Source organism: Bos indicus x Bos taurus, chromosome 6 (assembly GCF_003369695.1).
Source record: "Bos indicus x Bos taurus breed Angus x Brahman F1 hybrid chromosome 6, Bos_hybrid_MaternalHap_v2.0, whole genome shotgun sequence".
Lineage (NCBI taxonomy): Eukaryota > Metazoa > Chordata > Mammalia > Artiodactyla > Bovidae > Bos > Bos indicus x Bos taurus.
The window spans coordinates 61,589,182-61,616,267 of record NC_040081.1 but is presented as its reverse complement, the minus strand read 5'-3'; the positions used below and the strand labels follow the sequence as shown (position 1 = coordinate 61,616,267).

The window sequence follows — 27,086 nt, the reverse complement described above, 5'->3', positions numbered from 1 at the left end:
GGCAGAGGAAGAAAGGAAAACTAGGTTTCAACATCCTTGGTAGCCCAGTAGACACTGGCCAGTGGGTGCGTGCCAGGGGGGTGCTGGCAGCGGCCTATAGTCACTACTTATCTTTTCAAATCTGGAGACTCAACTGGGAGTACAAAGCACTGTTTGACTCTGTGCCTGTGTTTTGGCTGCTGATTATGTAAAGCAGCTGTTACTCTGAAACATCTGGCTCAAGTACGGAGATTTTTTTTTTTAATTTTCCTGTTCATCTGAACAAATGAGGTATTCACTGTTTTCTTCTTGGTGCTCAGCAGATTCTAATTTCACAGGATTTTAACGCTGAAAGAGAATTTCAGATTACAGTGAGTCCCTACATGGGAACAAATTCTGTTCTGAGAGAGTGCTCGTAAGTTCAGTTTGTTCACAGGGCCAACAGTCGGGCATATAGTACTGTACTGTAATAGGTTTATAATATGTTCACATCTTTGAAATTTTGCAACTTGAGGGTTCATATGTAGGGGACTTACTGTATTTGCTTACATTTCTCATTTTACAAGGAAAGGCAATAGCCCCTAGGGATTATGTGCACAGGATCACATAAGTCCTTAGTGGAAGAACTAGAGCTCACCTCCCAACTACTGAGTGAGTTGAATAATAAATGCTGTCAGGGGAGGATGGACCAAGTGTTCACTTTGGGGCCATGATTGAGATGCTGTCCCACAATCATCTTATGTTTTCTTGATCATGAAAATTATTCTTGAAAATTGAAATAGTCTGCAGGAGGTTGTTGCTTCTATATCCTTATTTAGTAATACAAAGTAATATCTAGTAGTACATTTCAGTAACTAAAAATCGTGTGTGACTCTGTTTACTTATACTGAAATTACTGATCCCTCTAAAGTCTTGAAGTAGCATTTGGTCATTTTATAACCAAGAATGCAGAATTTGGTCTAGTAAAATCCCCAGGCTGATATGTGCTTAGTAAATACTAAGTAATTTTATCATTAATTGAAATAAACTATAATTCAGAAAACAACTGCTTTTCTGCTGGGGGAAATAATCAATTAGGATATTGAAAACACAAAATATGAAATTTTCAGCATGTCCAGAATTCTGAACTAGAGAATCATTGTCTATACTGTTTGGCCTTTTCTTTATTCCAATAAAAGCTGGCCCAGAGTAGTTTATTTGGGGAGACTGGTTTGATTCTTGCTGGTCTTAAATGGGAAGAGAATTTGAAAAAGAATATATGCGTGTATAATATATGTATAACCGAATAACTTCACTATTCACCTGAATTGTTAATCAACTTTGCACCAATATAAAGTAAAAATTGTTTTAAATAGTAAAACTAAAGAGAAAAAAAAAGGCATTGCAGACTTTGGGGAGTGTCACATCAAAATAAGGTGAGGTATTTCATAAGCCACTATCGAGCCCTTGCTCATTTGTAATCCTTAAAGAGTTAGCTATGTGAAAGTGGCTGAGGAGGTTTGCCCTGCAGATCTGTTAGTGTCAGAAGAGTAATGATGCTTCAGTGGATGTCACATGCCTGACTGAACACTGAGGACAGTGGGGCAAACGCCTGAGTGATTCTCCTGGAGAATCCAAAATGTGAAAAAGGACTGTGCATGTGGTGGCGTGGTCATCGTTGCCTTGTGTACATGCGGGCCGTGTTGAGTTGCTCCCAAGAACTTGCAAAGGGGGAAATGATCTTGCCTTCTTTTTTCTGTGTAAGATCAGCACATGCTAGGAGCAGAGTTCTGTGCACGAGGGGCACATTTGTTCCTAGGCCTGCAGGTTTGGATGGTAATCCCACTGGCAGATTAAATGTCAGATTGAATTTGGAGATGGAGATGGTCTGGAAAAGAGTGAGTCATGGAGTTAAAAAAACTGGCAGTACTCTCCTTAGCTCTTTGGAGGGGAGGAGACGTGCTGGCCGACAGATCTGGTATCCTAGCCCCATTGCCGAGGTATTCTGACAGGCTGTGAGTTTTTTGGTCCTACAGTGTGTTGACCCCTGTTGTGGAGTTGAGTGCATCAAGCCGTGCTGGCTGAACGCCATTTGGCTCATGTCATCTAGCTACCAGTAGGTTGCTTCGTGTACTCACCAGACACCATCACTTGGTCGTTGGACTTTCAGTTCAACTGATTGTGGGACTTCAATTACTCTAGTTCCTATGGCAATTATTTCTCATCATAAACTTACAAATTGTCATTTTGAATTTATGAGTCAGTCTTACAGGCTTGGATAACCTGTGTCTACATCTAAGACAAAGATCTGTTCTTGATACATTGTTAAATATGTTTTTTGCTCATCTGCTAGTTCTTCAGATACTGAGTGCTTACTCTAAGCCATGGGTATGCTATTTAGAAAACTCTCAATGAAACAGGGGAAGCAGATGCAATAACAATTACAGAGTAAAGAGTGATACCTAACTCCTCCGCTGAGAATATCCAGTTATGTTAAGTAAGTACAACTAGAGAATATCAGTTCAGAACAGAGTGGGGAGCTAGTTTTCTGAGGCTTTTTGTCTAGCAAGGTACCATCAACTGTACACTATGGTCTTTGTGCTGTCTTCAGGGAAAATCTAATGAAAGATTTTTAAAACTTTTAATATTGCTATGTCTCTATTTGATAATCTATAACTTGGTCTGTTCTGGCTGCTATAACACAATACCATAGACTAGCTAGTTTGTGAATAACAAATTTATTTCTCACAATTCTGGAGGCTGTGTGTGTGTGTGTGTGTGTGTGTGTTAGTCATTCAGTCATGTCTGACTCATTGCGATCCCATGACTATAGCCCACCAGGTTCCCCTGTCCATGGAATTCTCCAGACAAGAATATTGGAGTGGATTGTCATTTCCTACTTTAGAGGATCTTCCCGACCCTGGGATCGAACCTGGATCTCCTGCACTGCAGGCAGATTTTCTACCCTCTGAGCCAGTAGGGAAGCCCTTTATGGAGGCTGGGAAATCCAAAATCAAGGCACTAACAGATCTGGTGTCTGGTGAGGGCCCACCTTCTGGTTAATACAGGACCATCTTCTTGCTATGTCCTCACAAGTGGAGGGGGGTAAGGGATCTCTCTGGGCTTCTTTGAAAAGGGGAACTTTTAACTCCTCTTATTGTGGTCCCACCATGATCTTGAAAAAGTTTCTCCTGATCACATCGCATCCACGGTTAGGGTTTCAAACTATGAGTTTTTGGAGAAGACAATCCCTATATGAAATTTTGATTGTATACACTAGGGAGGAAAATCCATTGTGTTTAAAATGTGGCATGCTGCTGCTGCTGCTGCTAAGTCGATACTGCTGCCAAGTCGCTTCAGTCGTGTCCGACTCTGTGCGACCCCACGGACTGCAGCCTACCAGGCTTCTCCGTCCATGGGATTCTCCAGGCAAGAACACTGGAGTGGGTTGCCATTTCCTTCTCCAGCTAAGTCGATAGTGACTGATAATTATTAACTGTGTGAGCATGGATGGCCAAAGCTACTAATAAGTCTAACCCTGTACCATGAGCATGACAGTATCTGATTTGGAACCCTGTGACCTCCAGAGTGATGAGTGTACAATGTAATGTCATATTGTATCTCTCTACGTAGAAAGCTTTCAGTGGCTCACTGCCAAGCAGAGGATGCCACCCAAACTTCTTGACAAGCCTGAGAAGTCCCCTGAAACCTGGCCTCCATGCTTCTTCAGCACCGTATCTCCCCCGTCTGTACTTTGCCTTTCGTGTATTCTTCAGCAGCTTTGTCCTGTTTGCACTGATCTGCACACATGACACTGTTTCTCACCCTCCTGGTCCCTACGCTACGTTCCCTCCACTTTGTAGGAAGCCCTAAATGTTTTCTGGTTTCACAGAATAACAAAAGCTTCCCTGGTGGTTCAGACGGTAAAGAATCTGCTTGCAATGTGGAAGACCCAGGTTCGATCCCTGAGTTGGGAAGGTGCCCTGGAGAAGGGAAAGACTACCCGCTCCAGTATTCTTGCCTGGAGAATCCCATGGACAGAGGAGCCTGGGGGCTAGTGTCCATGTGGTCACAAAGAGTGGGACACAACTGAGCGATTAACACTAGAGTAACAAAGCCCACTAGCAAGCTTTTATTGCCAAGTAGTTCCCAGCACCTAACTGTGATTGGTGACTTATCAGTGGGTGGAGAGGAATTGACTTGCTCTCAAAATGGCCTCCTAACCACTCCTTTGTCCTTAGGTTTTTATTCAGCAAACAGTTATTAGGTACTTGCTGTTTGTTGGTACTGGTGTTAGAAGTTGAATGACAAGCCAGTAATTGCCCTAGGGAGTTGCATTCTGAAAGAGGAGGCGGACTCAAGGGACAGGGAGGTACAGAGGCCTGTGGAAACACAGGGAAGGCTGCCTTTAAGACAGAGAATACTTCAGAAGAGACCTCCCGTTGGCAGGGCTTTTGGGAGGAGTTGGCACTGGCAAGGCAGAAAAGAGAGGAAAAGTGGGGTTTTGAGATAAAGTACAGTTGGCAACGCTTTCTAGGAAAGCAGTAAGGGACCGATTTAATTCAGTCTTATTTATTTCTCACTAGAAAGTAAAATAAGTAGTTTAATTTTTTTCTGCTCTTCTCGAAGCTGTATGTAAAAGTGTTGTCAACATTGCAGCAAGATGTTACCCAGTTGGAATTGCTTGTATCTATTTACATTGCTTTAGTGACTGTGGGGTAACTGATCTTAAGAAACTTAAGTTCATCTGGGAACATAAATTCTAATTACTGGAAAGATTAAGATGATCATAGTAAGGTAGATCATTGTGGTGGTTACCTGTTTAAACCTTACTGTTTATCTTTTTCTCTATCTTTATCCACAAAGATAGAACAAAAACCAGAAATGCATTAAATGGTATATTTAAAATTTCAGAATGTATTGTCATTACCTCTATGTTGTTAGTCTTGTCTAAAACTATAAACCATTTTAGAATTCTGTGCTGTTTTGGACGTGTTTATATGTAATGAAAGAACTAAGTTGACCATTTCTGGGGAAGAGTACAAATTAAAAATGGATGTTACTGTTTTTGAATTGGGTCAGCTTTGACATGACTCTTAAATGCTGCCTTTTATTAATAAATGTAGTAGAAATGTTCAATGTGGGGGGGGGGGTTCTTTTTATTAGAACAGAAACAACACCAATAAAGGGGGAACATATGGGCTTCCCTGATAGCTTAGTTGGTAAAGAATCCACCTGCAATCCAGGAGACCCTGGTTTGCTTCCTGGGTGGGGAAGATCCTCTGGAGAAGGGATAGGCTACCCACTCCAGTATTCTTGGGCTTCCCTTGTGGCTCAGCTGGGAAAGAATCTGCCTGTAATGCAGGAGACCTGGGTTCGATCCCTGGGTTGGGAAGATCCACTGGAGAAGGGAAAGGCTACCCACTCCAGTATTCTGGCCTGGAGTATTCCATGGACTGTATAGCCCATGGGGTTACAAAGAGTCGGACACGACTGAGTGACTTTCACTTTCATATAGCTTTTAACAGATTTTAGGCTCTAGGATAGTTAGGAAATGTGGTTTGGGTCTGGATAATACAATGAAGCATTTCTTATCAAATAAAAAGAGTCTCTCTCTCTCTCTAAGGTTATGAGAAGACTGATGATGTTTCAGAGAAGACGTCACTGGCTGACCAGGAAGAAATAAGGACTATATTCATCAACCAGCCTCAGCTGACAAAATTCTGCAATAACCATGTCAGGTAGGAACTACCAAAGAATGATTGGGACCAGCTACCACAACAGGGCTTGGGTGGGCATCTCCCTGGCCCAGCTGAAATAAAAATACTTGCAAAGGAGCTTTCATTAAATCAGTTTAATATTTAAGAGCTTCTTGAAGCAGTGTAGATCAGCTGTTTCTCTATCTTCTAGCCAATAAAGCGATGCTAATAAGAATATAGAAGTAGGAAAGAGCAGAAAGGCTAAGCAGCCATATGCTGCCGATTCTATTTATAGTATCTGAATAATGAAAGCAGTTCATGGGTAGGTGTCTTTGTCTTAAACCTGTTAATAGACCTGTGAACTATTGTTTTTGATGAACAGGTTTTCACCTTTTAAAATAAGTCTTTGCAATTCTCTTAGAACTCCTTTGTGTTAAATAGTCTTTAAATATTGACTTTTGATGCTTGCGGAATTTAGTGTGGTGTCCAGGAATGGAGGGTGTGAGAATTCCTTCACTGTTCTATTTTCCTTCCAACAATAATGTAAAAGTATACCTCTTAGAAGCACTGTTCACTGAGTGGCTCCTGGAACCAAGTGAACACCACCCCCATCACCACCACATGCCAGCCCAGTGATTTCCTGGTGACAGAACTCCTAGATTTGTGAAATGACCGTTTAAAATTAATTTTTACACCTTCAAATTCTAGAGAAACTTCTCTGAGCTTGAGTTATGTGGTTAATCTTCTATTTAATTAACAAGAGGAAGATTGGATGTTTCTGAGGCCTAAATGATGGTATCTTCCTGATTATGGACACATCTGATGTGTTTAGTGTGGAGTCCTACTCAAGTTTCTAGAGCAGCAGTGAAGAAAATTCAAACAGACCCCCAGAAAACGCCCCATTTCACTGATGTGGTCCAGGGAAGCCATCTCAATTTTATATTTCTGGTCCTGCTCAAATTGTTGATTTTGGGGGGCAAGATTTTATTTTCTATTAACATATTATACACTACCGTAGCTAAAGTTGCTCTTCTTTGTAAGCCATTGCTAGTAATGATAACAAGGGGATTGGCCAAAGAGAACAAAAGAAACTATGCAGAAAATTAAACTCTTACTACTTAGACAATTCCTTTTGTTACTGAGTCTCAGCTTTTGCTGCTTGCCTTAGGACAAGCCAGTAATTGACAAGTTGTTGGAAAAGGAATAATGACTTTATTCAGAAAATCAGCAACTGAAATGGTAGGCTCACACCCTTACAGAGAACCCTCTTGCCTGAGTTAGAATTCAGGCGGCTTTTATACCGAAAGTGGAGGGAGTTAAGTCAGATACTTCCTGGTTCCCATCATCCTCAGAGACAATGTGTTAATTTCTTCTTGCAGGCATTTACAAGTGGGCGTGGTCAGGATGTTTCCTGTGAGCTAAACAAAGGTATTTTAGCTTAGTGCTCATTACCTAGTAGGCAGTGTTCAAAGAGATGGGCTATTATGCATCATTTAAGTTTGTAGGAAACATCCCTTTAGTGATTAACTTGTAATATTGTAATTGAAAACAAAAGATTCTTTCTTATTACACTTTCACTCCTTTTCATTGAGGTTACTGACCATTTGCAGTAGTCTTCTGGTTTAAAACAAAGGGCTGTTGTTCATCATCTAATTTTTTATATGGTGATAATAGAATTTTATAAATATGAGTGCTATTTGTGGAGTAATTAAGTTTTATGCTACTTTTCATTTTTGTTTTCTAGCACTGCAAAATACAACATAATCACATTCCTTCCAAGATTTCTCTACTCTCAGTTCAGAAGAGCCGCTAATTCATTTTTTCTCTTTATTGCACTGCTCCAGGTAAAGTCATGTTGTAAAACCTTAGCTCAGAATAATGTGTTCAGATATTAATAAATGTGTTTCTTAAGCCCATGACCAGTCTTCTGAAGCTTATCTAAATGCAGAGAGATAAGCTGGTTTGGGTGGGCATTTCTGGCTCCTGCTGTAAGCCAGGTTAGAATACTGCTGCTACCTCTTCAAGCCTTTTGATTCATTGTCATCAGCTTATTTTAAAGTGAAGTAAAGTAATATGGCAGGGACTTTTCATTTTGGATGGTGAAGAGGGATAGGATTTTTTCTTAAAATAGTAATTTATTTTAGGAACAGCAGTATTGTCAATTATGAACTTTAGAATGCAAAAGTTACCATTTTAAAGCTTTTTTTTGTTTTGAACTTGGGTTAGTTGTAATCAGAAAGAAAGATTTGTTTTATTAAAAAGTACTATATGTTCATGTAAAAAGAGTAAGAAAATACAACAAAGCATAAAGAAAAAAATAGAACCTCTATTATTTCATCACCAGGAAAACACAGCTACTCTCTTAAAATTTGAGTGTGTATCCTTCTGGTCTTTTTTTTTTTCTATCCCAAGCATTGTTAATTGACTTATAAAAGGGGGATCATAAAGTATATCTGTTTTATTATCTGCTTACCCATATAGTAATGTATGGATATTTTTTCCCATATAATTCATTGTATTTCTAAAATACCATTTTTAATGCTTTATGAAATTTTATTGGCTTGGTCAAAAAGTTCATTCAGGGTTTTCCATAAGGTGTTAGGGAAAAATCCGAACAAACTTTTTGGCCAACCTAATTGGAGAAGACTCTTGCAAGTCCCTTGTGCTGCAAGGAGATCCATCCCATCCATCCTAAAGGAGACCAGTCCTGGGTGTTCATTGGAAGGACTGATGCTGAGGCTGAAACTCCAGTACTTTGGCCACCTCATGCAAAGAGTTGACTCACTGGAAAAGACCCTGATGCTGGGAGGGATTGGGGACAGGAGGAGAAGGGGACGACAGAGGATGAGATGACTGGATGGCATCACCAACTCGATGCACATGAGTTTGGGTGAACTCCAGGAGTTGGTGATGGACAGGGAGGCCTGGCGTGCTGCAATTCATGGGGTCGCAAAGAGTTGGACAGGACTGAGCAACTGAACTGAACTGAATATTGAATGCATGTGCTGTAATTTAGTTAACCAGTCCCCCTTAGTAGGTGTTAGTCCTACATATGACTGCTTCCATGAAACTAGTATACTCTCTTCCAGCTGCTTACAGATTCGAGCAAATTGCCTCACCTGGTGTTAGTCCACCAAGTTGGTAAAATCGATGAAGCATATTTTAAGAAGCATTAAGATTTTGTTGTTTTCAAATGTATTATAAACTTGCTAGTTTTACTGAATTTCTCTTCCATTTTTATTTATTTTTTTCCTTCAAATAGCAAATACCTGATGTATCACCAACAGGTCGCTATACAACACTGGTTCCTCTCTTATTTATTTTGGCTGTGGCAGCTATCAAAGAGATAATAGAAGATATTGTAAGTACTTTTTTTTCATAAATGTAACACTGTTATTTTATGTACATATTTTAAAATAGCAATTTCTTTCTAAGTTGTTTTATTCTTGATACAGGCTGTTTAAAATATTCATCTTAAAAGTGTTTAAGATAATGCTCCCATTCCTGGAGTTAATTCCTCTTGATTTCTATAGGATTAATATTACAGAATGCTTGTTACAGTGATCTCTTAAGTTTGTGCCTTTGTGATGAAATAAATTAATTTGAATGTAGTAATTAGCTTAGAGAGAAAACTGTATTTGAACATTATTTTCCAGTATGCTCAGTTTCAATTTGAAGGTTATTTCAAGTTAAAACACCATAACCTCCAAGTTATATAAGGTAAAAAAATTTTTTTATTTTTTTATTTTTCCATTTTCCGTAGTTTTCACCTCATTAAACACCTTTGATTCTTTTTCATTTTTTTTTTTTACTAGTTCTGTTTCCTTTTATTTTATTAAAGGAAAGTAACAGCAAATTTGCTATTTTTATTATTCTGTAGTAGTAAAGAAAAGGGGAAGTCAGTCAGTTTCCCCTTGATAAAATAAGTTGCCCAAAATAAAATTAGGCTTTTCTTTTTCCTCTGTTTCACCATTATTTTAGCTACTTTAGTTGAGGAAGCTAGTATTTTTTTTCTATGCCCTTTAAATACATTGGCTGTCTGAAATGACCATCTGTCAAGCCTTAGGCAAGTCAGATGGTAAGATGAGGAAAGACTGAGACATTCTTTAGAAAGCTCCAATGTAAAGTTGTACAAATATTGATATTATTTTGTAAAGAATCAAATTGGGATCTCATGAAGAACACATGAGCTGTAGCATTGTTAGGCCAATTAGAAATGGGTCAACTGACCACAGAGATCATCAGCCTCACCCAAGTATCTAGGTTGTATGTGTGCATGCACCTGTGTATAAACCATCATAATCTCTAGTTGAAAATGGCTTACTTACTGGGACCACTAACTGAAAATTCATGAGCCTCTTTTCTTGCCTGTATCACTCTGCGCAGACACACTCCTTGACTTGCACTTGGCGGTCCTTGAGAATTGGTCTTTAAAACAGTTGTCTTTCTTTGCCTTTTGCATTCCCCTTTCTTCCTCTGTTTAGCCTATTTTTCATTGAGTACCTCTTATTTGCTAGGTATTGTGCTGTTGTTTTTGCATTTTTTTTTCATTTAATTTCCTTCAGTGACTTTGAAAGCTAGATTTTAGCTTCATTTTAAAGTTCAAAAAGCCGAAGCTTAGAGAGGGCATGTAACTTGTGCAAGAAACTGTTAAAATCTGAATTCCATCCAGTCCTATGCGCTTCCTCTGTTTTAGTGTGGTGAGTCACCAGCAATAATAATAACATTTATTTAGCTTCAGGGAGATGGAGGAGAGGTAGGTTCAGTCCCTGAGTTGGGAAGATCTGCTGGAGGAGGAAATGGCAATCCACTCCAGTATTCTTGCCTGAAGAATGCCATGGACAGAGGAGCCTGGCAGGTGATGGTCCAGGGGATCACAAAGAGTCTAGCATGACTGAGCACACACTACAGACATAACAACCTTCAAAAGATTACTGCTATTATCCCCATTTTATAGATTAGGGAGAGGAGGCACAGAGGGGTAAGGTAACTTGCTCAGGGTCACAGGGCTAATAACTGAGACTGTCAGAAATCAGACAGTTTGGTTCCAGCGAGTTCTGCCTTATAATCACTGTTATAAGCTGCTTTTCCTTTTTTCTTCCCCTCCTTTCTCTAGAAAAACTGCAAGTTCTCTAGCTATTGTTTCTAGTATCCTTTTCTATGAAAATATATGGTAAATAAAATGGTAGGCAAGAAATCTGCTTGTTTTTAACAGAACTCTTATTGGCATAGCGTAATAATTGGGTACTCTTGAGAAGCAGCTACCCAGGCAATTCCTGAAGGGTGTAATAGTTTTGTGGGCAATAAGAGCACCATGTGAAGTAGTTCTCCAGTAAAAACATTTTTAAGAAATTGACTAAAAATATTCTGGAGGAGTGGTTTAATACATTTATATCAACCTGTAAAGTAATAGGAAGATTGAAATGTTACTTTCTAGAGAAGGAAAAGCAATAAAATAATAGTCTAGATAGTTGGACAGAGTATCTTTATCAGTAATTATTAATACATTCATTTGTTCATTCATTCAGCAAAAATGTATGAAGCAGTGCTTAGATGCCAGGCATTATTCATTAGGATTTGTATTCGGATGTGTTAAACTTTTGCTGCAGTGATAAATCATGTCCCAAATGTCAGTGTCTTTAACATAAGTTAATTTTTTATGTACTCGAAGACACTGCGCGTTTTTGTCCAGGAGGAAGGCAGGGAGGGAAGTCCACTGTTCATGTAGCCACTTAGGAATGCAGCTGAATCAGGGCTCTGCTTTGGGGGATATCAGTGGTCACCAGAGCAGAGGAGGAGAGAGAACAGAGGGCCTCACTTCTTGTACATTTTGGCCTAGAAACGGTACATATCCCATCTGCTTACAGCACGACATTAGAATATACAAAAGGGAGCTGTAATCTCAGTGTCCATAGGTATTTGTGGTTGTTTAGTCGGTAAGTCATTTTTGACTTTTGAGACTCCACGGACTAGCCCACCAGGCTCCTCTGTCCATGGGATTTTTCAAGCAAGAATACTGCAGTGGGTTGCCATTTCCTCTTCCAGAGGATCTTCCAAACTCAGGGATCCAACCCACATCTCAAACCCGCATGTTCTGCATTGTAGGTGGATTCTTTAACGCTGAGCCACCAGGTAAGCCCTGCCCATGAAGACAGAGGAGAACTAGATATTGGGCTTCCCTGGTAGCTCAGCTGATAAAGAATTCACCTGCCATGCAAGAGACCCCAGTTCAATTCCTGGGTCCGGAAGATCCCCTGGAGAAGGGAATGGCTGTGCACTCCAGCATTCTTGCCTGGAAAACTCCATGGATGGAGAAGCCTGGCAGGCTTCAGTTGATGGGTTCCCAAGGAGTTGGAAATGACTGGCAATTAAAATTAACACTTTTGGTAATAGTTGGTATGAAAACCAAGTATCTTAGATTAAGTGGTGTCGTAAAGATAAAGAAATATAGAAAAATGAATTCAATATATATTTAAGAATAAAATTGACAAGATATTACCATCTGACATTCTACATATCCTGCTTATCTTATTACTGCTTCATCTCCAACCACTAGTGTGTAAGTTCCCTGAGAGCAAGAGTTTTTGTCTTTTGCTCATTGCCATATCAGCAGTAGTAACGGGATCTGACACAGTGCTTTGCCAACATTTATTCTATGAAGAAATAGATTGCATGGGAATGAAAAGGAGAGAAAGTACTTACGAATCTCAAGTTCCTGGTTTGTGTAAGTGGCTGCTATATGGTTCCATGTCTGAGACAAGTAGCAGGTCTTGGGGGATAAAATCAGAGATTGCCCTTTAGACATAGTTTGAGATGCATTTAAGACTATCAAAGGAAACTGCCAAGAAGGCCACTGAATGTAACCTTCTGGAGCTCAGATGAGAGTCTTGACTGGTATGTTTGATGATGATTATCACTGAAATTATAAATGAGCTGAGAGAGTATTGAGTGAGAAGCAGAGAAGGCAGGGAGTAAGCGTTGAGGAAATCCGTCACTGAGAGCTGAAGAAGAAAGGGCCAAGGTGCAAGTAGAACGCCTGGGCTTGATGTCTGAAGACATGCCTTGAGAAGGAAGGGTTCCCAGAATGAAGGGGTGGTCAGCACTGCACACTTAAGTACCGTAAATTTCATGATGCAGTTTATACAGTACAGTTTACTGGAGCACTGTCAATCAAATATTGATAATAGTAAATCATTCACTAGTTCTCAATGATAGTAAATGAATTCTGATTACAACTCAATAGAGGTATTTTAATTTAAGGAATAGCTATATACATTTCTTCCAAACTATATAAGTTTTAAAAGGAATAAGGATCTTCTTTGGAAACAAAGATGCTTTCTTTTTGTAGTAATATGATTAGAATCTATCTGGGTTGGATCCTTATGTATATTCAACACAACAACGTCTCAACAAGTAACCTAATTTATTGTGTGGTAGGAAGGTTGAGGAAGGAGAGGCTCATGTATAAGAATTCTCTGCAGATGGAAAGTAATATTCAGGATCTCCTTAAGTTTCACTAAGATTAAATTTCCAGTTTAAGTTGAATGTTTCATTAATTAGCTTTTATTTGTCTCCCTCAGTTGGAAATCTAACTATTGTCTGTCATAGATGTGCGTTGTTTTGAAAATATTGGCACCACCTTCAAATACCTAAATTTCCCTTGGACTATTATTTTGGGCCAAAATTTATTTTGGGTTGCTTCCTAATTTTCCAAGATTTTTTTTTTAACAAAGAAAAAAAAGAGTAAGTAGTTTAGAGTTTTATCAATCATAAAATATTCTCCACTGATGCTGTAAAGTAAACAGAACTTTAAAAATTTATTTGCAAACCTTTGCTGTCAAATCATGTGCTTACTTTTGGAAGCAATAACTTGTCTATTTAAAGTCTGCATTATGACACTTATTAGCAAGTGTTTTATTATGGGAGAGAATTGTAGTGTGTTCCCACATGTGGATGTGGCAAGAATTCTTTTCAGCAAGCCTTCCGCAGAGGCGTTCTGAATGCCCCATTTGCATTTTGCGCAGTTCAGTGGCTGATTGTTTGGATGAACTGAGCTCACACTACCAGCTATTATGCTGCTCCTCGTGAGCATTGCTGGGTCTAGGAGTGCTCATCTACAGGCCCAGGCTTTTGTCTGGAAAAATGTTTTCATTTGTGCCCTGTGAGTCCAAAAACCATGTTTCTTCTTAACTCATTTGTTTTGCATTCATGCCAACCCACCTTGTGATCAAATATGTGTAGCTAAACCTGACTGTTGGGCTTTATATGATAGAATATTTGAGCTCAGAATCAGTTACGCTTAACACTCCTGCAGTGTCAGCAGAGGCAGCTGTGTTATACTCAGTGCTGTAAGTTTAGACAGAAGCCCTGGAAAGCCTCTAGTTGAACTGTAGAGAAGTTAGCCCCCTGACCACTCAGATTCTCACCTTTCCTCTGACCCTCCTTTTCTCTTACTGCTATACAGTCTTGGCTTTGGCAGCTCTTCAGATTCACCCACCTAGATGTAGACTAACTCGCTTGTTTAATGCTCAATTTATTTGTGCTTTGGGAGGAAAGAACATGAGATTCAGTGACTTCTGAAGGTGGGGGAGGGGCTGTTGGGACCAGTGGGTAGAAGCAGTGTTGTGCCAATGGTAGATGTGTTGGTTCTCGTTGTTGACAGACATTGGCACGTCATTAAATTACAGAGGATGTGCTTAGCCTAATTAGATAATGAATTTCATGAGAAACTGAAAATATTTTGGTATCATTGTTCAATGGTAGTTATTACAGATAATTCTCCTGGGCACTCTTCCTTTTAAGTAAGTTATTTAAGCAAAAGTCTAAATCAGTCTTTTAGCTCTGTCTTTTCTAATACATTAAAATTTTAATCTTACCTGTGCAATAATGTAAGGTCTTGTTGAGGCCACACACCTGTACTCCTAGAAAGGGAATAAAGATGCTATGGATTGCACTTTCCATTTTCAAATCCCCACGTACTCTGATTGTTCCCATCACCATACTCTGGGCTTACTTATAAAATTGATACGGGTGTGAAAGGATAAAAGCCTTGAGAAACATAAGTTTAAAGGAAAAAAATCTGACTTTTGTTACAGGTGCTATCTTGTTTTGTTAATCTCATCCACTTTTTCACAGTTTTTGTTTTTGCTTTTAAACTTTAGAAACGACATAAAGCTGATAATGCAGTAAACAAGAAGCAGACACAAGGTAGGAATTTTACATTTTGTTTCTCATATCTGTCAAAAACACTCATGGTGATATCTACCAATCACTTCGATTAAATATAATTCAACTGAGAACACTGTGTATCTCTTAAGTTTTGTTTTGGAGTGTTTATTAGCATGACACTTATTTAAGTGTTCACCTTAGAGTGATTTACAGGGGTAATGTAATATTTTTGAAATGTAAAGTTTTTAATACATTAAGTGCCTCATAGCAATGTATTCACAAGTACTGTCCATAAAATCTGCAGTTGTTTTATCAGTGTTAAATGCTACAAAATGTGTGTGTGTGTGTGAGATCTATAGATGTTACTCTAGATAAGATTTATAGAAAATAGTCAGGTGTGATGTTACTTGGCTACAAGGCATGTTGGAAGCACTTTGAGTTATCCTGTACTTACAGGTGATAAATGCTTCAGAAATAAGTAGAACCAAGCCAGCTTCTGGGAAGCACATGGCATGCTGATATGGCTCTGTACTGTGGGTCTCATTTTGATAGAGTTGAAACCCAGATGACCTTTAACACAAGCAAATAGATCACTGTTGCTTTCAATTAAAAAAAAAAAAAATACCCAGGGGCATATGAAACAGACATCTTACCCCATCCCTGAGCTTTCCCCATCTGAGAATATCATCTCTCTCTGAAGTTCCTTGTTGTGGTGAGGATCAGCCATGTCTGCCAAAATTAGCTGGTAATTAAAAATATTTTTATACAGCTATGATTTTTGTGGATTTCTGTCAAAATGCCTCATTTCTCTTCTCACCACCTTCTACCAAAGGAATTATCTGCTGATAGTTGATGCATTTGAAGATGGTACATTTATTAAAGCATTACCTAAGAAATTAAACATTTATTGAGATTATACTTATTATCGGACACATGAAAAACTATAAGATGGGAACTCTGTAAAGGTGAAAAGTGATCTTGTGTGGAAAATGAAGGGTTCGCATTACGTGATCCCTAGATTTTTGTAACAAGTAATGATTTCTGTGTCAAATGCTTTACGGATTCAAAAGCAGGAGAGAGAATTGTGGGGTAACTTGAGCTAGGTTTTGAATTTGGCGAAAAGTTTGGATAAACAGAGGCACTTGGGAAGGGCATATATTGCCTGTTGTGCTGCCTGAGGAAGGAAGAAGAGACGTTTTCTGAATAGAGATGAAGACAGCCGTTGGGTTGCTTTGTGGAACCACTGCTAGAGGGCCAGATGGAGAAAGAACATTCATGGCAAAGGAAAGCAAAGACATGATCGGAAAGGTTGTTGTTGTTGTTCAGTCATTAAATCCTGTCTGATTCTCCACTCTCTCTTGGAGTTCACTCAAATTCTCGTCCATTGAGTTGGTGATGCTGTCTAACCATGTCATCCTCTGCCATCCCCTTCTCCTCTTCCCTTCAGTCTTTCTAATCATCAGGGTCTTTTCCAGTGAGTTGGCTCTTCTCATCAGGTGGCCAACATATTGAGAAAAGTAGGTTAAATTTACAGGGCCTTGAGTGCCAAGCCAGGGGATTCCAACTTTTCTTATATATACTGAGTAGCTGGAGAAAGTTTACAAGCCAAAAAGAGAAAAGATAAATATGCAGATTAAAGTTGGAGAGCAGAATGTCATTCAATAGGGGGCTGTTAGAAGCCTGAGGATTAAGCTACTCTAGGAGTATAGTCAGCAGAGGACAGCCATAGATACTGAAAAGGGGAAAAGCTCAAATGTTTCAGGTATGGGTATTTTTTGCAATGTGCAGTTTTTGCATTTGTTTTCCTGTTACTCAGAAAGTTCAGCAACAGCTTTTAAATCAGAAATATTTAACTTTTTTTTCCAGTGCTTAATGTATCCTATGGCAGAGGGGTCATAATCTCAGGGACTAGCAGTTAATTATTTTCAAGCCTTGGCCCAAGAATTCAACATTGTACAGTTGGAGAGTAGCCATCATAGCTGCTACTCTAGGCTACCACACCCTGTACTAATCAGTTCTCTGATTTTCCAGGTACTTGCCTACTACCAAAAAAATTCCCTTTTGCCTACTAATCAGGAAGAATACTCTGTCTTAGTTATCATTCTTGTTTCACCTATTCATTCTGGATTAACAGGATTAGCTCTGTAGGTTAAAAGTGAGAGGAAAGGCTTCTATAGTAGCCTCTTCATGTCAAAAAGAAAATATTAAGGCTTACATATGGGCTTCCCAGGCGGTGCTAGTGGTAAAGAACCCACCTGCAATGCAGGAGACATAAGAGACGTGGGTTTGATCCCTGGATCAAGAAGATTCCCTTGGAGTAGGGCCTGGCAACCCACTCCAGTATTCTTGCTTGGAGAATGGACGGAGGAGCCTGGCAGGCTACAGTCCATAGGGTTGCAAAGAGTCAGACACAGCTGAAGCGACTTAGCATGTACTCAGGGCTTACATATAAAAACCATTTTAAGTCAGCAGAATACTTGGAAAGCCCATATCCAAGAAATTATGGTCTTTAATTTGACTTGAATATTTGCTAAGAGAATTGTATCCTTTTTTTTTCTTTGCCCAGTTTGAATATTGGTCATCTTTGATTTTGAAATTGATCAGAGTTAACAGAAACGTTTGAGTAGGATACCGCTTGTTGTCAGAGGACTCAGATTACTTTATATGAAAGCCATCTGTTATTAGGCCAGACTGAAATTCGATTTGCTTTCCTGAGTTGAAAGGCAGGAATGGGTGTAGGAGTGGGAAGGGAGTTATTTTTTATAGATAATTTTTGACAGACATTTGAAGTATTTAACTTTAATTTCATTTTCTCAGTGTTTACCAAGACCATGTAGTATATAAGACATCTTTCCCTCAGATTCAAATATTAATCTTTATATATTCTTAGCAAAATGAATATTTTCTCTCCTTATTTTACATTGAGGCAACAGAGGTGACTATTTCCCTCTGTCATTCCCTAGTGACTTCAGAAACACAAACCCATGATTTCACTTACCACATTTTTAGCCATTTAACTGTGGACTGATACATGTCTGATGCCTCATTTTCACCAGTGAATGAACTCAAGCAGGGATTAAATTCTAGATTCTGCGGAGGGCAGGTCTTCTTCATCTTTGTGTCCCCGCATCTCTAGCCCAGGGGCCCATCCTTAACAGGTGCTCTGTGTGAGTAAAGGAGCCACTCTCTCTTTAGATACTTCAGTACCCATACGGAACCAAGAAGAAACTAGGAATGAAAGGAGCCTCCTTGAAAATTCATTATCTAGGCTGTGAGCTAAGTGGAAAGCCGTATTTTCAAAGCTCTGTGTCCCAGACTGTTTTGCAGGCACTGATGAAAAACTACTCTGGTGGCAGTTCTTGCTGTCTCTTTACTTTGTCTGTTGAAGTCATTACGTCATTATTTTACTCTGCTCAGTCTCCTGTGAACACAGCTCCGTTTCCACGTACCACTTCCATTGCCCAAAGCCCCAGAGCACTGCCATATTCGGGATGCCCCAGTTTCCCCGACATCTACACTTACCTTTGTTTTCTCTGATTTCTTCCTCAGTATTTGAACTCGCAGTACTCGACGTACCCTATTCCATGTGTTTACATACACTTGGGAGCCAGTCTCTCATTGTAGATCCTTAATTGGATTTTCTTGGCCAAATTTAGTGCTGCAGAAATTTGTAAATGATACATTTGTAATTATCATCATAATATGTATGTTAAAACCAGTTCCCCATATGAATTTGCTCTGGTGGTTGAGCCAGTTCTCTTTTTAAACTGTAAGCATATGCTTTTATTTTTTTTTTGTGGGAAACTACTGTAGCTGGCATGCCAGTATTTCAAGAGGAATGACAGTTTCACATAAAATCACAATCAAGAGGCCTGGGAAGGGATGGAGATCTAAAAAATTAAAATGAAATAAGCCTCTTATGGAAGTAGATTTTGCTTTTTTAAAATCCCAGGTTTGGATATCTTCCCTGAAGGGTGGTATGCATACATCCTGCAGGCGGGAATGTCTGGGAGATGCCTGTGACATCTGGTATCAGCCCATCAGTCACCTGACTGGATGCTGCTGTTGAATGAGGGTCACCATTACTGCTGTTAGTTTGTTTTCATACCTCATTTTATTAGTAGGTATTGATAGCTATTGGATTAGAACAAATCTTTAATAAAGCAGTTTTGCTTTATTTTAATTTAATGGAGAAAAAGACAACAGCAATTTCTTTTTAACTAGGCACATAGCTAAAAATAATAGATCTCATCTCCAGCTGCTTCATTCTTCCCTGGAGCCACATCTGCCTCTTCGGTAGTGGAGTTGAGCAGGTGGCAGCTGATAACCCCTAGCAGGCTACGTCCCTGCAGGGCACATAGTTGCTTATCTCCTACTGGAAGCGATTTCATCTTTAAAGTCCTTTATGAAAAAGACATTGAGTTTTTGTGGGTTGAATTTGTTTTAGGTTGTTAAGGCTGTGGTGACCTACTACCAGGGCTAAGTCCATCTGGTTGAGTTCAACTATGTGCTAAGGGATTTAAAATAGCACCATTTTCCTGGCTTATTCAAAAAGCCAGTGTGCAGCTTTTTCGTCTCGCTGGAGGCATCTGCATGTCTGATCCATCCATAAGTCTGGACCTGTACTCTGCTGTGTGTACATAAGTTACCTATAAATAGTTCAAAGATGATATTGTTTCCATGAGCTTAAAATTTGGACTTAAAAATTGAGCACTATTTTACAAAGAATGTTTTCAGATACCTCTAAGATTATTAATATCTTCAAATTAAAATTTAAACATTTTAGGATTTCATAAATTGAACTTGTTAGATATTTTCAACAGAAGCTCTGGTTGAAAAGGATGTATTTATTTAGGAGAAAGTACAGCCCTAGATTGGCTTTCATTTGTCCCAGAAATAAAAGTTGCACACCAAGAAACAAAAAACCCACTGAGGAAATTGAGGGCCATAGATAAAGGAGAAAAACAGGTGTGACTCCAGGTTAGACTATTTATTATTTCACTTCAGTGGGTCTTACTGAATATCTACCTTGTGTAAGACCCAGTGCAGAAAATGCAGAAAGAAATCAGGCTTTGTGCCTGCCCTACAGGAAATTAGAATATGGTAGGGAAGGTAAGATGCTCACTGGTATTATAATACAAGATAGAAAAACTAATAAAGGCCAAATGAAAGAGGTGGAGATTTAGAAATGTCACGTGCAAGGTTCATAAAGACAAGGGGCCTTTCAGTAAGCAGAGCTGTTGGGATGGTTGCAGGGCTGATCCAGGAGAAAATGGGGAGGCGTGAGGTATATTCTGGGAATAGCAAGTAGAGTTGTCCTTCAGTATCCATTGGGGATTGGTTCCAGGACCCCCACGGATACCACATCCAATGCTCCAGTCCCTTATACAAAATGACAGAGTGAGTCTCAGATGCAGAACCCAAGGAAATGGCAGTGGGCAGGGCTGAATGTAATCTCTTTTGACTATTGCATAGGATACATGACTGGGAGCAGTGGAGACAGGAATGGGGAGACCAGATAGGATAATAATTTGGAGGCTTTTGAAAACCAGAATGAAAAACTTAAAGAGAATTATGAAAGGGATGGCTAGGTTCCCAGTCATACTTTTGAACAAAGAGGGTGACAGCTGTATGGGGAGGTGTGGGGTGAGACACAAAAGGAGACTGAATTTTCATTGATTAGGGAAGAGGAATAGGGCGGTGTTGATGAGAAGTCAAAGGGAAATACACAATGGATAAGTCCAACTGGACTTGCCACCGGAGGGGAAGCCCCATCAAACACCAAGTGCTGCTGAATTAATAGAGGACTGGGACAGTGATACCCACTAAAATGAGCATTTAAGAAGTCCTAAGATAGATAAACAACAAGAATTTACTGTGTAGCACAGGGAATTACAGTCAATATCTTATAGTAACATATAATGAAATATAATCTGGAAAAAAAAAAAAACCTGAATCACTGTACTGTACACCTGAAACTAATGCAGTATTGTAAGTCAGATATACTTGAGTTAAAAAAATAAAAAGTCACAGTTCTTACCTGGAGTTCTAGTTCTAAACTGGAGAGTAACCGGGGAGTCCCTGAGAACCAAAGCCTGGCTGCAGGGAAGGTTGTAATGAATCATTGGCAAAGCAGTGAAGGGAGATTTTTCTTTCAAGGAATTTCTCAGTTATGGGAAGGAAAATGCAAATGATTCATGACTCTAGGCAGGATTGGGGAAAACATTTTGAGCAAAGGAGGTTCCGATGAGTTAGTTCTCCACATCAGGTGGCCAAAGTATTAGAACTTTGGCTTCAGCTTCAGTCCTTCCAATGAATATTCACGGTTGATTTCCTTTAGGATTGACTGATTTGATCTCTTTACTGTCCAAGGGACTCCCAAGAGTCTTCTCCAGCACCACAGTTTGAAAGCATCAGTTCTTTGGCTCTCAGCCTTCTTTATGGTCCAGCTCTCACATCCATACATGACTACTGGAAAAACCATAGCTTTAACTATTCAGACTTTGTGAGCAAAGTGATGTCTTTGCTTTTTAATATGCTGTCTAGGTTTCTCATAGCTTTTCTTCCAAGGAGCACGTGTCTTTAAATTTAATGGCTGCTGTCACCCTCTGCAGTGATTTTGGAGCCCAAGAGAATAAAATCTGCCACTGTTTCTACTTTTTCCTTATCTATAAGCAAGTTGATAAAAGTAATATTAATTAGTTGAAAATCTCTAAAAAGAATACGGACAAGAGTGGAACTCAAAAAGTTCCCTTTGCCCTTTGTGTCAGTACACCCCAAGCAGGTTGTTGCTTAACTTGACCTTTCTGGGGAAGTTTATGCAGGAGACTTTTGTGCATTTGCCAGTTTGTGCCACAAGAGGTTTTGGCCTTCAGGTTATCTTTGTAAGTAAGGGTCTACGTAGTGAATGAATTGATGCTTTAATTTGTCTATGTTGGTTTTCCTTCTCTGCCCAGTTCAAAACCGTAAGCTCAGCAGCACTCTTACCCTTCTCAGTGCATTAAAGCTCCTCTTCAGTGGTAACTCCCGTATAGGAGTTGCAGCATGCTGTCTTTGCAGTGGTTTCTCTGTTTTATGTGACAGTGGTAGTGCCCATTGTCCCCTTGGATAACTTGCCTTTTGTTACCTGCTTCAAGAAGTGGCTTGATTGCCCAGGAATAGCAGGCACCCCACGATACCCCAGTGACTCTTTCTCTAACAGTCCTCGTGGTAGACCAGTTAGATGGCTGCAGTAATGGCTTCTCTCCCAGGTGAGTCAGCACTTGTACCTTATGTTCATCAAGTCCTGAAAGACTGACAGTTTCTCCAGAGCCTTTTTTTTTTTTTTTTAAACTTTACAATATTGTATTGATTTTGCCAAATATCGAAATGAATCCGCCACAGGTATACATGTGTTCCCCATCCTGAACCCTCCTCCCTCCCCATACCATCCCTCTGGGTCATCCCAGTGCACCAGCCCCAAGCATCCAGTATCGTGCATCGAACCTTCTCCAGAGCCTTTGATTAGGGAATTTCCAAGGGACTGTAACAGAATGTTTTCATTTCACAAAAGACAGCCCATTACAACAAAAACTGTTAAGTAGCATCCTGCTCAGTAAAAACAGGTGACATTTGAGGTGTTTGTTTAAAATCTGAGCTCTGCCATGCATATTGTCAGACTAATTAGCCCATGTGGAAATTATAGCAGGTATGTTTGGGGAACTACTGAGAGGTGGAAGAGGTTTGCATTGAAAAGAATGAGTTGTTGTAGCATCATGAGACAGGCCATTGGCATAATTCTGTTCCAGCTTGTTCACAGTCCCCTTCACCAGGCATCACTGGTCATCTCCACGACTCACCTTCTCTAGGGTTATGAAGTAAGTTTACTTTGGGCTCAAGAAAGCTGAAAGCTCAGCAAAGGACCCAGCGTCACTTCTTGCTTCCTCTAAACCTGGCTAGAGCTGGGTCAAAGGAGGTCAGTGATTAAAAATAACTAGGCTGCTGTTTCAGTCACCAGTCTATACATGTGATATGGTTTATTTTCATTGTTCTGTGGTTGGATTTTAAGAACCAGTTCAGAAGTAAAGACAGTAATGAATTGTGACTGACCTTTATACTCAGCCAGTATTCAAGCCTTAAATTGTACAGAAACCTTTTCTATATTGTGAGCTGTGATTTTTAACTGCACCAGAATTCTGTGTTGTTCTCTATATCCTAAAATGGGTCTAGCCTCAAGTTTGAAGAAACTGTGCATCCAGCCTTTATTTCTGTGTTCCAGTTCTGTATGCAAGAACAAATGAAATTGGGGGTAAAATATAGAAAGGGTAGAAACATCCCAGGGTCTAAAAAGCCTCCAGGTGATGCTGATGATGCAGATCTGGGGACCACTTGTTGAGTACCCAGGTTCTGTACTACATCCAAAGATGTGTTTCTCTACCTACTTAGAATTCTAAGTCAGTGTAGGACATTAAGGTAATTTACACTTGTATTAATCCAGTCCACTGTAACTTTCAGAATAAATGCCAAATACTTATCAGATTGACAAAATTCAAAGGACTGATAACAATTTGTGCTTGTCTAAGTTTATTGTCAGTGGGACTTTATATATTGCTAATGATGGTATAGATTGCAGTAGGAATGAATCTGGTTGTATCTGATAAAAGTACGAACATAAATACCCTAGAGACAGCGGTGCTCCTTTGGGAATCTTCTCCTATAGGATACAATCATGTAAATATATTTCAGTGTTGTTTGAGGTGGCAGAAAAAGCAGAAGTCAGAGTTTCCATTGAGAGGAGGATGGTTGAATACACTATGATATAGCTGTTGTGTGAAAGAGTTGTTTCACAGCTGGTCTGAAATAGCTCTATGCTGATCTCAGGCACACCTGGAATTGTGATGCTGAAACTTGGCCAAGAGAAGGACAAGATGGACTAATTGGTGAATTATAAGGTGCTTTGTAGGGTTTGAAACTCCCTGGGGCACCCAAAACTTGCTTCTCTGCTGGGTTTAAGGATGTAGACGAGTGGAAGTTTAACTGAGTTGTAACTTACCTGGTTTAACCTGTAACATAATCTGACTTGTCTAATTGATGAGGGGGTATAAAAGATCCCCTGGAAACATCTTCCCAGGCTTCCCTGAAGTTAAGATTTATCCTCCATATCATGGAGTTTAAATCCATGTCCTCGGTGAATGAGGAAAAACCCTGGAGGGCTGTGCCTAGAAGCTTTTTGGGCTCCTGGTACTTGCCTGGGCTTTTAAGCTACCACTCCTTTTCCAGCTGTACCACATCCTCTAGTTTGATTAAAACTTTTCTTGAATGCACCCTGTGGAGTCTTGTGAGTCTGTTCAAATTATCTATCCATTTGTAACAGATGCAAAGATACAGGGATTATTTTTCAAAAAATAGACTGTCTCCATGCTTTGTCCTGAAAGTATATGTTAAGTGGAAAACCAGGTTGCAGAGAAATACATTTTCTGAAAAGAAAGAAAATAAACATGCATGTGTCTATGCTTGTCTAGAGGAAAGTATGAGGATGAATCAGTTAGCATTCCTTACCTTGAGAAAGTGGCATGAGATGAGGAGAGACATTCAGCTTTTCGTTTTATATAACTCCTGTTGGCTTGGATAGTAATACATCGATTCTGTAGTTTGGTAGAAAACATTATTGGCTGAATATGTATTTAAAAGTTTCTTAGGCATGTCAGTTTTTGTAGTAAGACATATTTTACAGTGTGACTCCAGTGATGAATAGAGAGGAAACACTTGGATGGAGAGGAGGAGAGAAGAGGCTAGATGGATGTACTGTTCTGGTGGAGGCAGGCATTCCCTATGAGATGGTAGAACTGGCTGGTTTATAGGGGGAGGGTGCTGCAGAAGGGTCAGGTAGGGGGGTCGAGGATGTAGATGGGCTCGAATGTGCATGGAGAAACCATCCAAGCAAGGTTGAAGGGGATGAGTATTGGGGGGGGATGGAGAACTGAAGCAGATTCAGATGGTTTTCCAGGTTTCCATGAAAGTGGCCATACTTCTAACCTCCCTGGTGGAGCAGACTCCCTGGCATGGTCTACTGAGTTTGGTTAGCCTGTTGTGACTCTTCCAGCCTGTAAGGGGAACCCAGTGGAGTGGTTCAGAGCTATTTTTGGATGTGAACTGACATACCTCTTCCAAGTGGCACCATTTCAAGGAGGGTTAGTTAAGTTCCAGAGCTGGAAAGGGTGGCGCAAAGCTGACATCAGAGGACGTTCCTGTCCCAAACACACAGGAGCATTAGTGCATCTACTGGTTGCATAACCATTTCCAGCTGCTCGCGTTGGAATCATTTAGGAACTTCTGAAGCTGAGAAGGTTATTTTAAGCAAATGTTTAAATAGTTCATTGGCATCATTTTATGTAGCTGTTCGTTATTGAATTATAATTCATATACTGTAAAATTCATTATTTTCAAGTGTACAGTTCAGTGTTTTTAATATATTCACAGCATTATGCATCCATCACCACTATCTGATTCCAGAGTATTTTCATCACCTCAAAAAGAAACCCCAGACATATAAACAGTCAGTCCCCATTGCCTCTTCCAAGAGCCTCTGACAACCACTAATCTCCTTTCTATCTATATGGATTTCTCTATTCTGGGCTTTTACATAAAGGGGACCATACAATATGTAGCCTTTTGTGTCTGGCTTATCTTCAGGAGTCATCCAGTTGTCACGTGTATCAGCACTCCATTCCTTTTATATGACTGAATAACATTCCGTTGTGTGGATATACCCCTCTTGTTTAACCATTCATTGGTGGATGGGCATTTGGGTTGTTTCCACCTTCTCCTTATTGTGAACAATGATATGGTGAACAGTTGTGCACAAGTTCTTGTATGAATATGTTTTCAGTTCTTGGATGTACACTTAGGTGTGAAATTTCTGTATCTCATGATAGCTCTGTGCCTAACCTTTTCAGGAGATGCCAAAGTGTTTTCCTCTGCAGCTGTTTTTTAAACATTGTGTGTATATTTTTAACAGGAAATCTACTAGGGAGCAGGGTTGTATCTTTAGTAAATCTACTACTATGGCTTTATGTGACCCCAAACACATAAGAACATCAATGCATCCACTTTCCATCCAGTGAGTACTGACTGAGCACCTTTGTGCTGCTGCATGGAAACACTGGGAATACAGCAGTGAATGGAAAGAGAACGTTCCTGAGTCCCAGATCTTGGAGTCTAGGGGAAGAAATTTTTTTTTTCTCATACGAGCATAAGCTTACAAATAAGATGAACAATGAGGCATATGAGGACAATAAAACTGCCAAACATAATACAGCATTGTTAACAAACTGAAATTAATTTTCTTAGAAAGTATTGCTATGAAACAAACAGAAAAAAGTCCTACCAGAACTAATAAGTGAATTTAACAAAATTAATGGTGACAGGGTCATTGTATGAAAGTTTAATGCATTTCTGTATACCACCAATGACTAATTGGAAAATGTAGTAAAAAAAAGACAACTTACAGTATAAGGAAACAAGTCATCAAATATCAAGAAGTAAATCTAATAAAAGACCCATGCACTGTAAAATACAAAAACATACTGGAGAAAATTTATGAAGACATAAATTAATAGAAAGGTATAGCTTGTCCAGGCTTGCAATGAATTGAAACACTTGAGCCCCAAATCAAATTCTTAAGAGGGTTTAGAGGTTTTGTTTTGTTTTGTTTTTCAGAATTGACAATTCAGTTTTAAAATTTACATGGAAATGCAAAGAACTCAAAATAGCCAAACAATATTGGAAAAGAACAATGTAGGAAGACTACCTAAATTCAGAACTTACTGTAGAGTTACAGTGATCAAGGCCTGGTATATATTGGTATGAAAAATGTGTAAATTGATCAGTGGCATAAATACAGAATCCAAAAATCAGTCTCCCGTAGTACCATGTCAATTTAATGGTGGAAATAAACTTTTTTAAACAGAATCTCAGATACACTGTTTGAAACTTCAATACAAAAATATTATGTGGTTCATTGCATGTGACATGCAAAACTAACTTATGGTGAATAATTTATATTTGCCTCTGCGGATGGGAGGATGGATGGATGGTAAAGGCGTACAAGGAGTCTTTCTGGAGTTCTATATCTTGTTCTAAGTAGTGGATTCACAGATGTTTACAGTTTTTTAAAACTCATTGAACAAAACACATAAGGTCTATATAGCTGGTTGTAAGTTATACCTCAGTGAAGGAGAGAAAAACCTCGTATGTGTGAGCCAGGCAGGTCTCCTAAATAAG

At 39.4% G+C, this 27,086-nt stretch overlaps 1 protein-coding gene across 5 annotated transcripts in view; it reads left to right on the top strand.

The window, feature by feature from the left end:
* The window catches only part of ATP8A1 (ATPase phospholipid transporting 8A1), a 239,355-nt gene that overhangs the window by 26,397 nt on the left and 185,872 nt on the right, over positions 1–27,086 (top strand). For all 5 annotated transcript variants that reach the window (XM_027544396.1, XM_027544393.1, XM_027544391.1 and 2 more), the window contains exons 2-5: positions 5,585–5,699; positions 7,402–7,501; positions 8,920–9,018; positions 14,819–14,864. In XM_027544396.1, the coding sequence (XP_027400197.1) occupies positions 5,585–5,699; positions 7,402–7,501; positions 8,920–9,018; positions 14,819–14,864 (360 nt within the window). The remainder of the gene's footprint in view (positions 1–5,584; positions 5,700–7,401; positions 7,502–8,919; positions 9,019–14,818; positions 14,865–27,086) is intronic.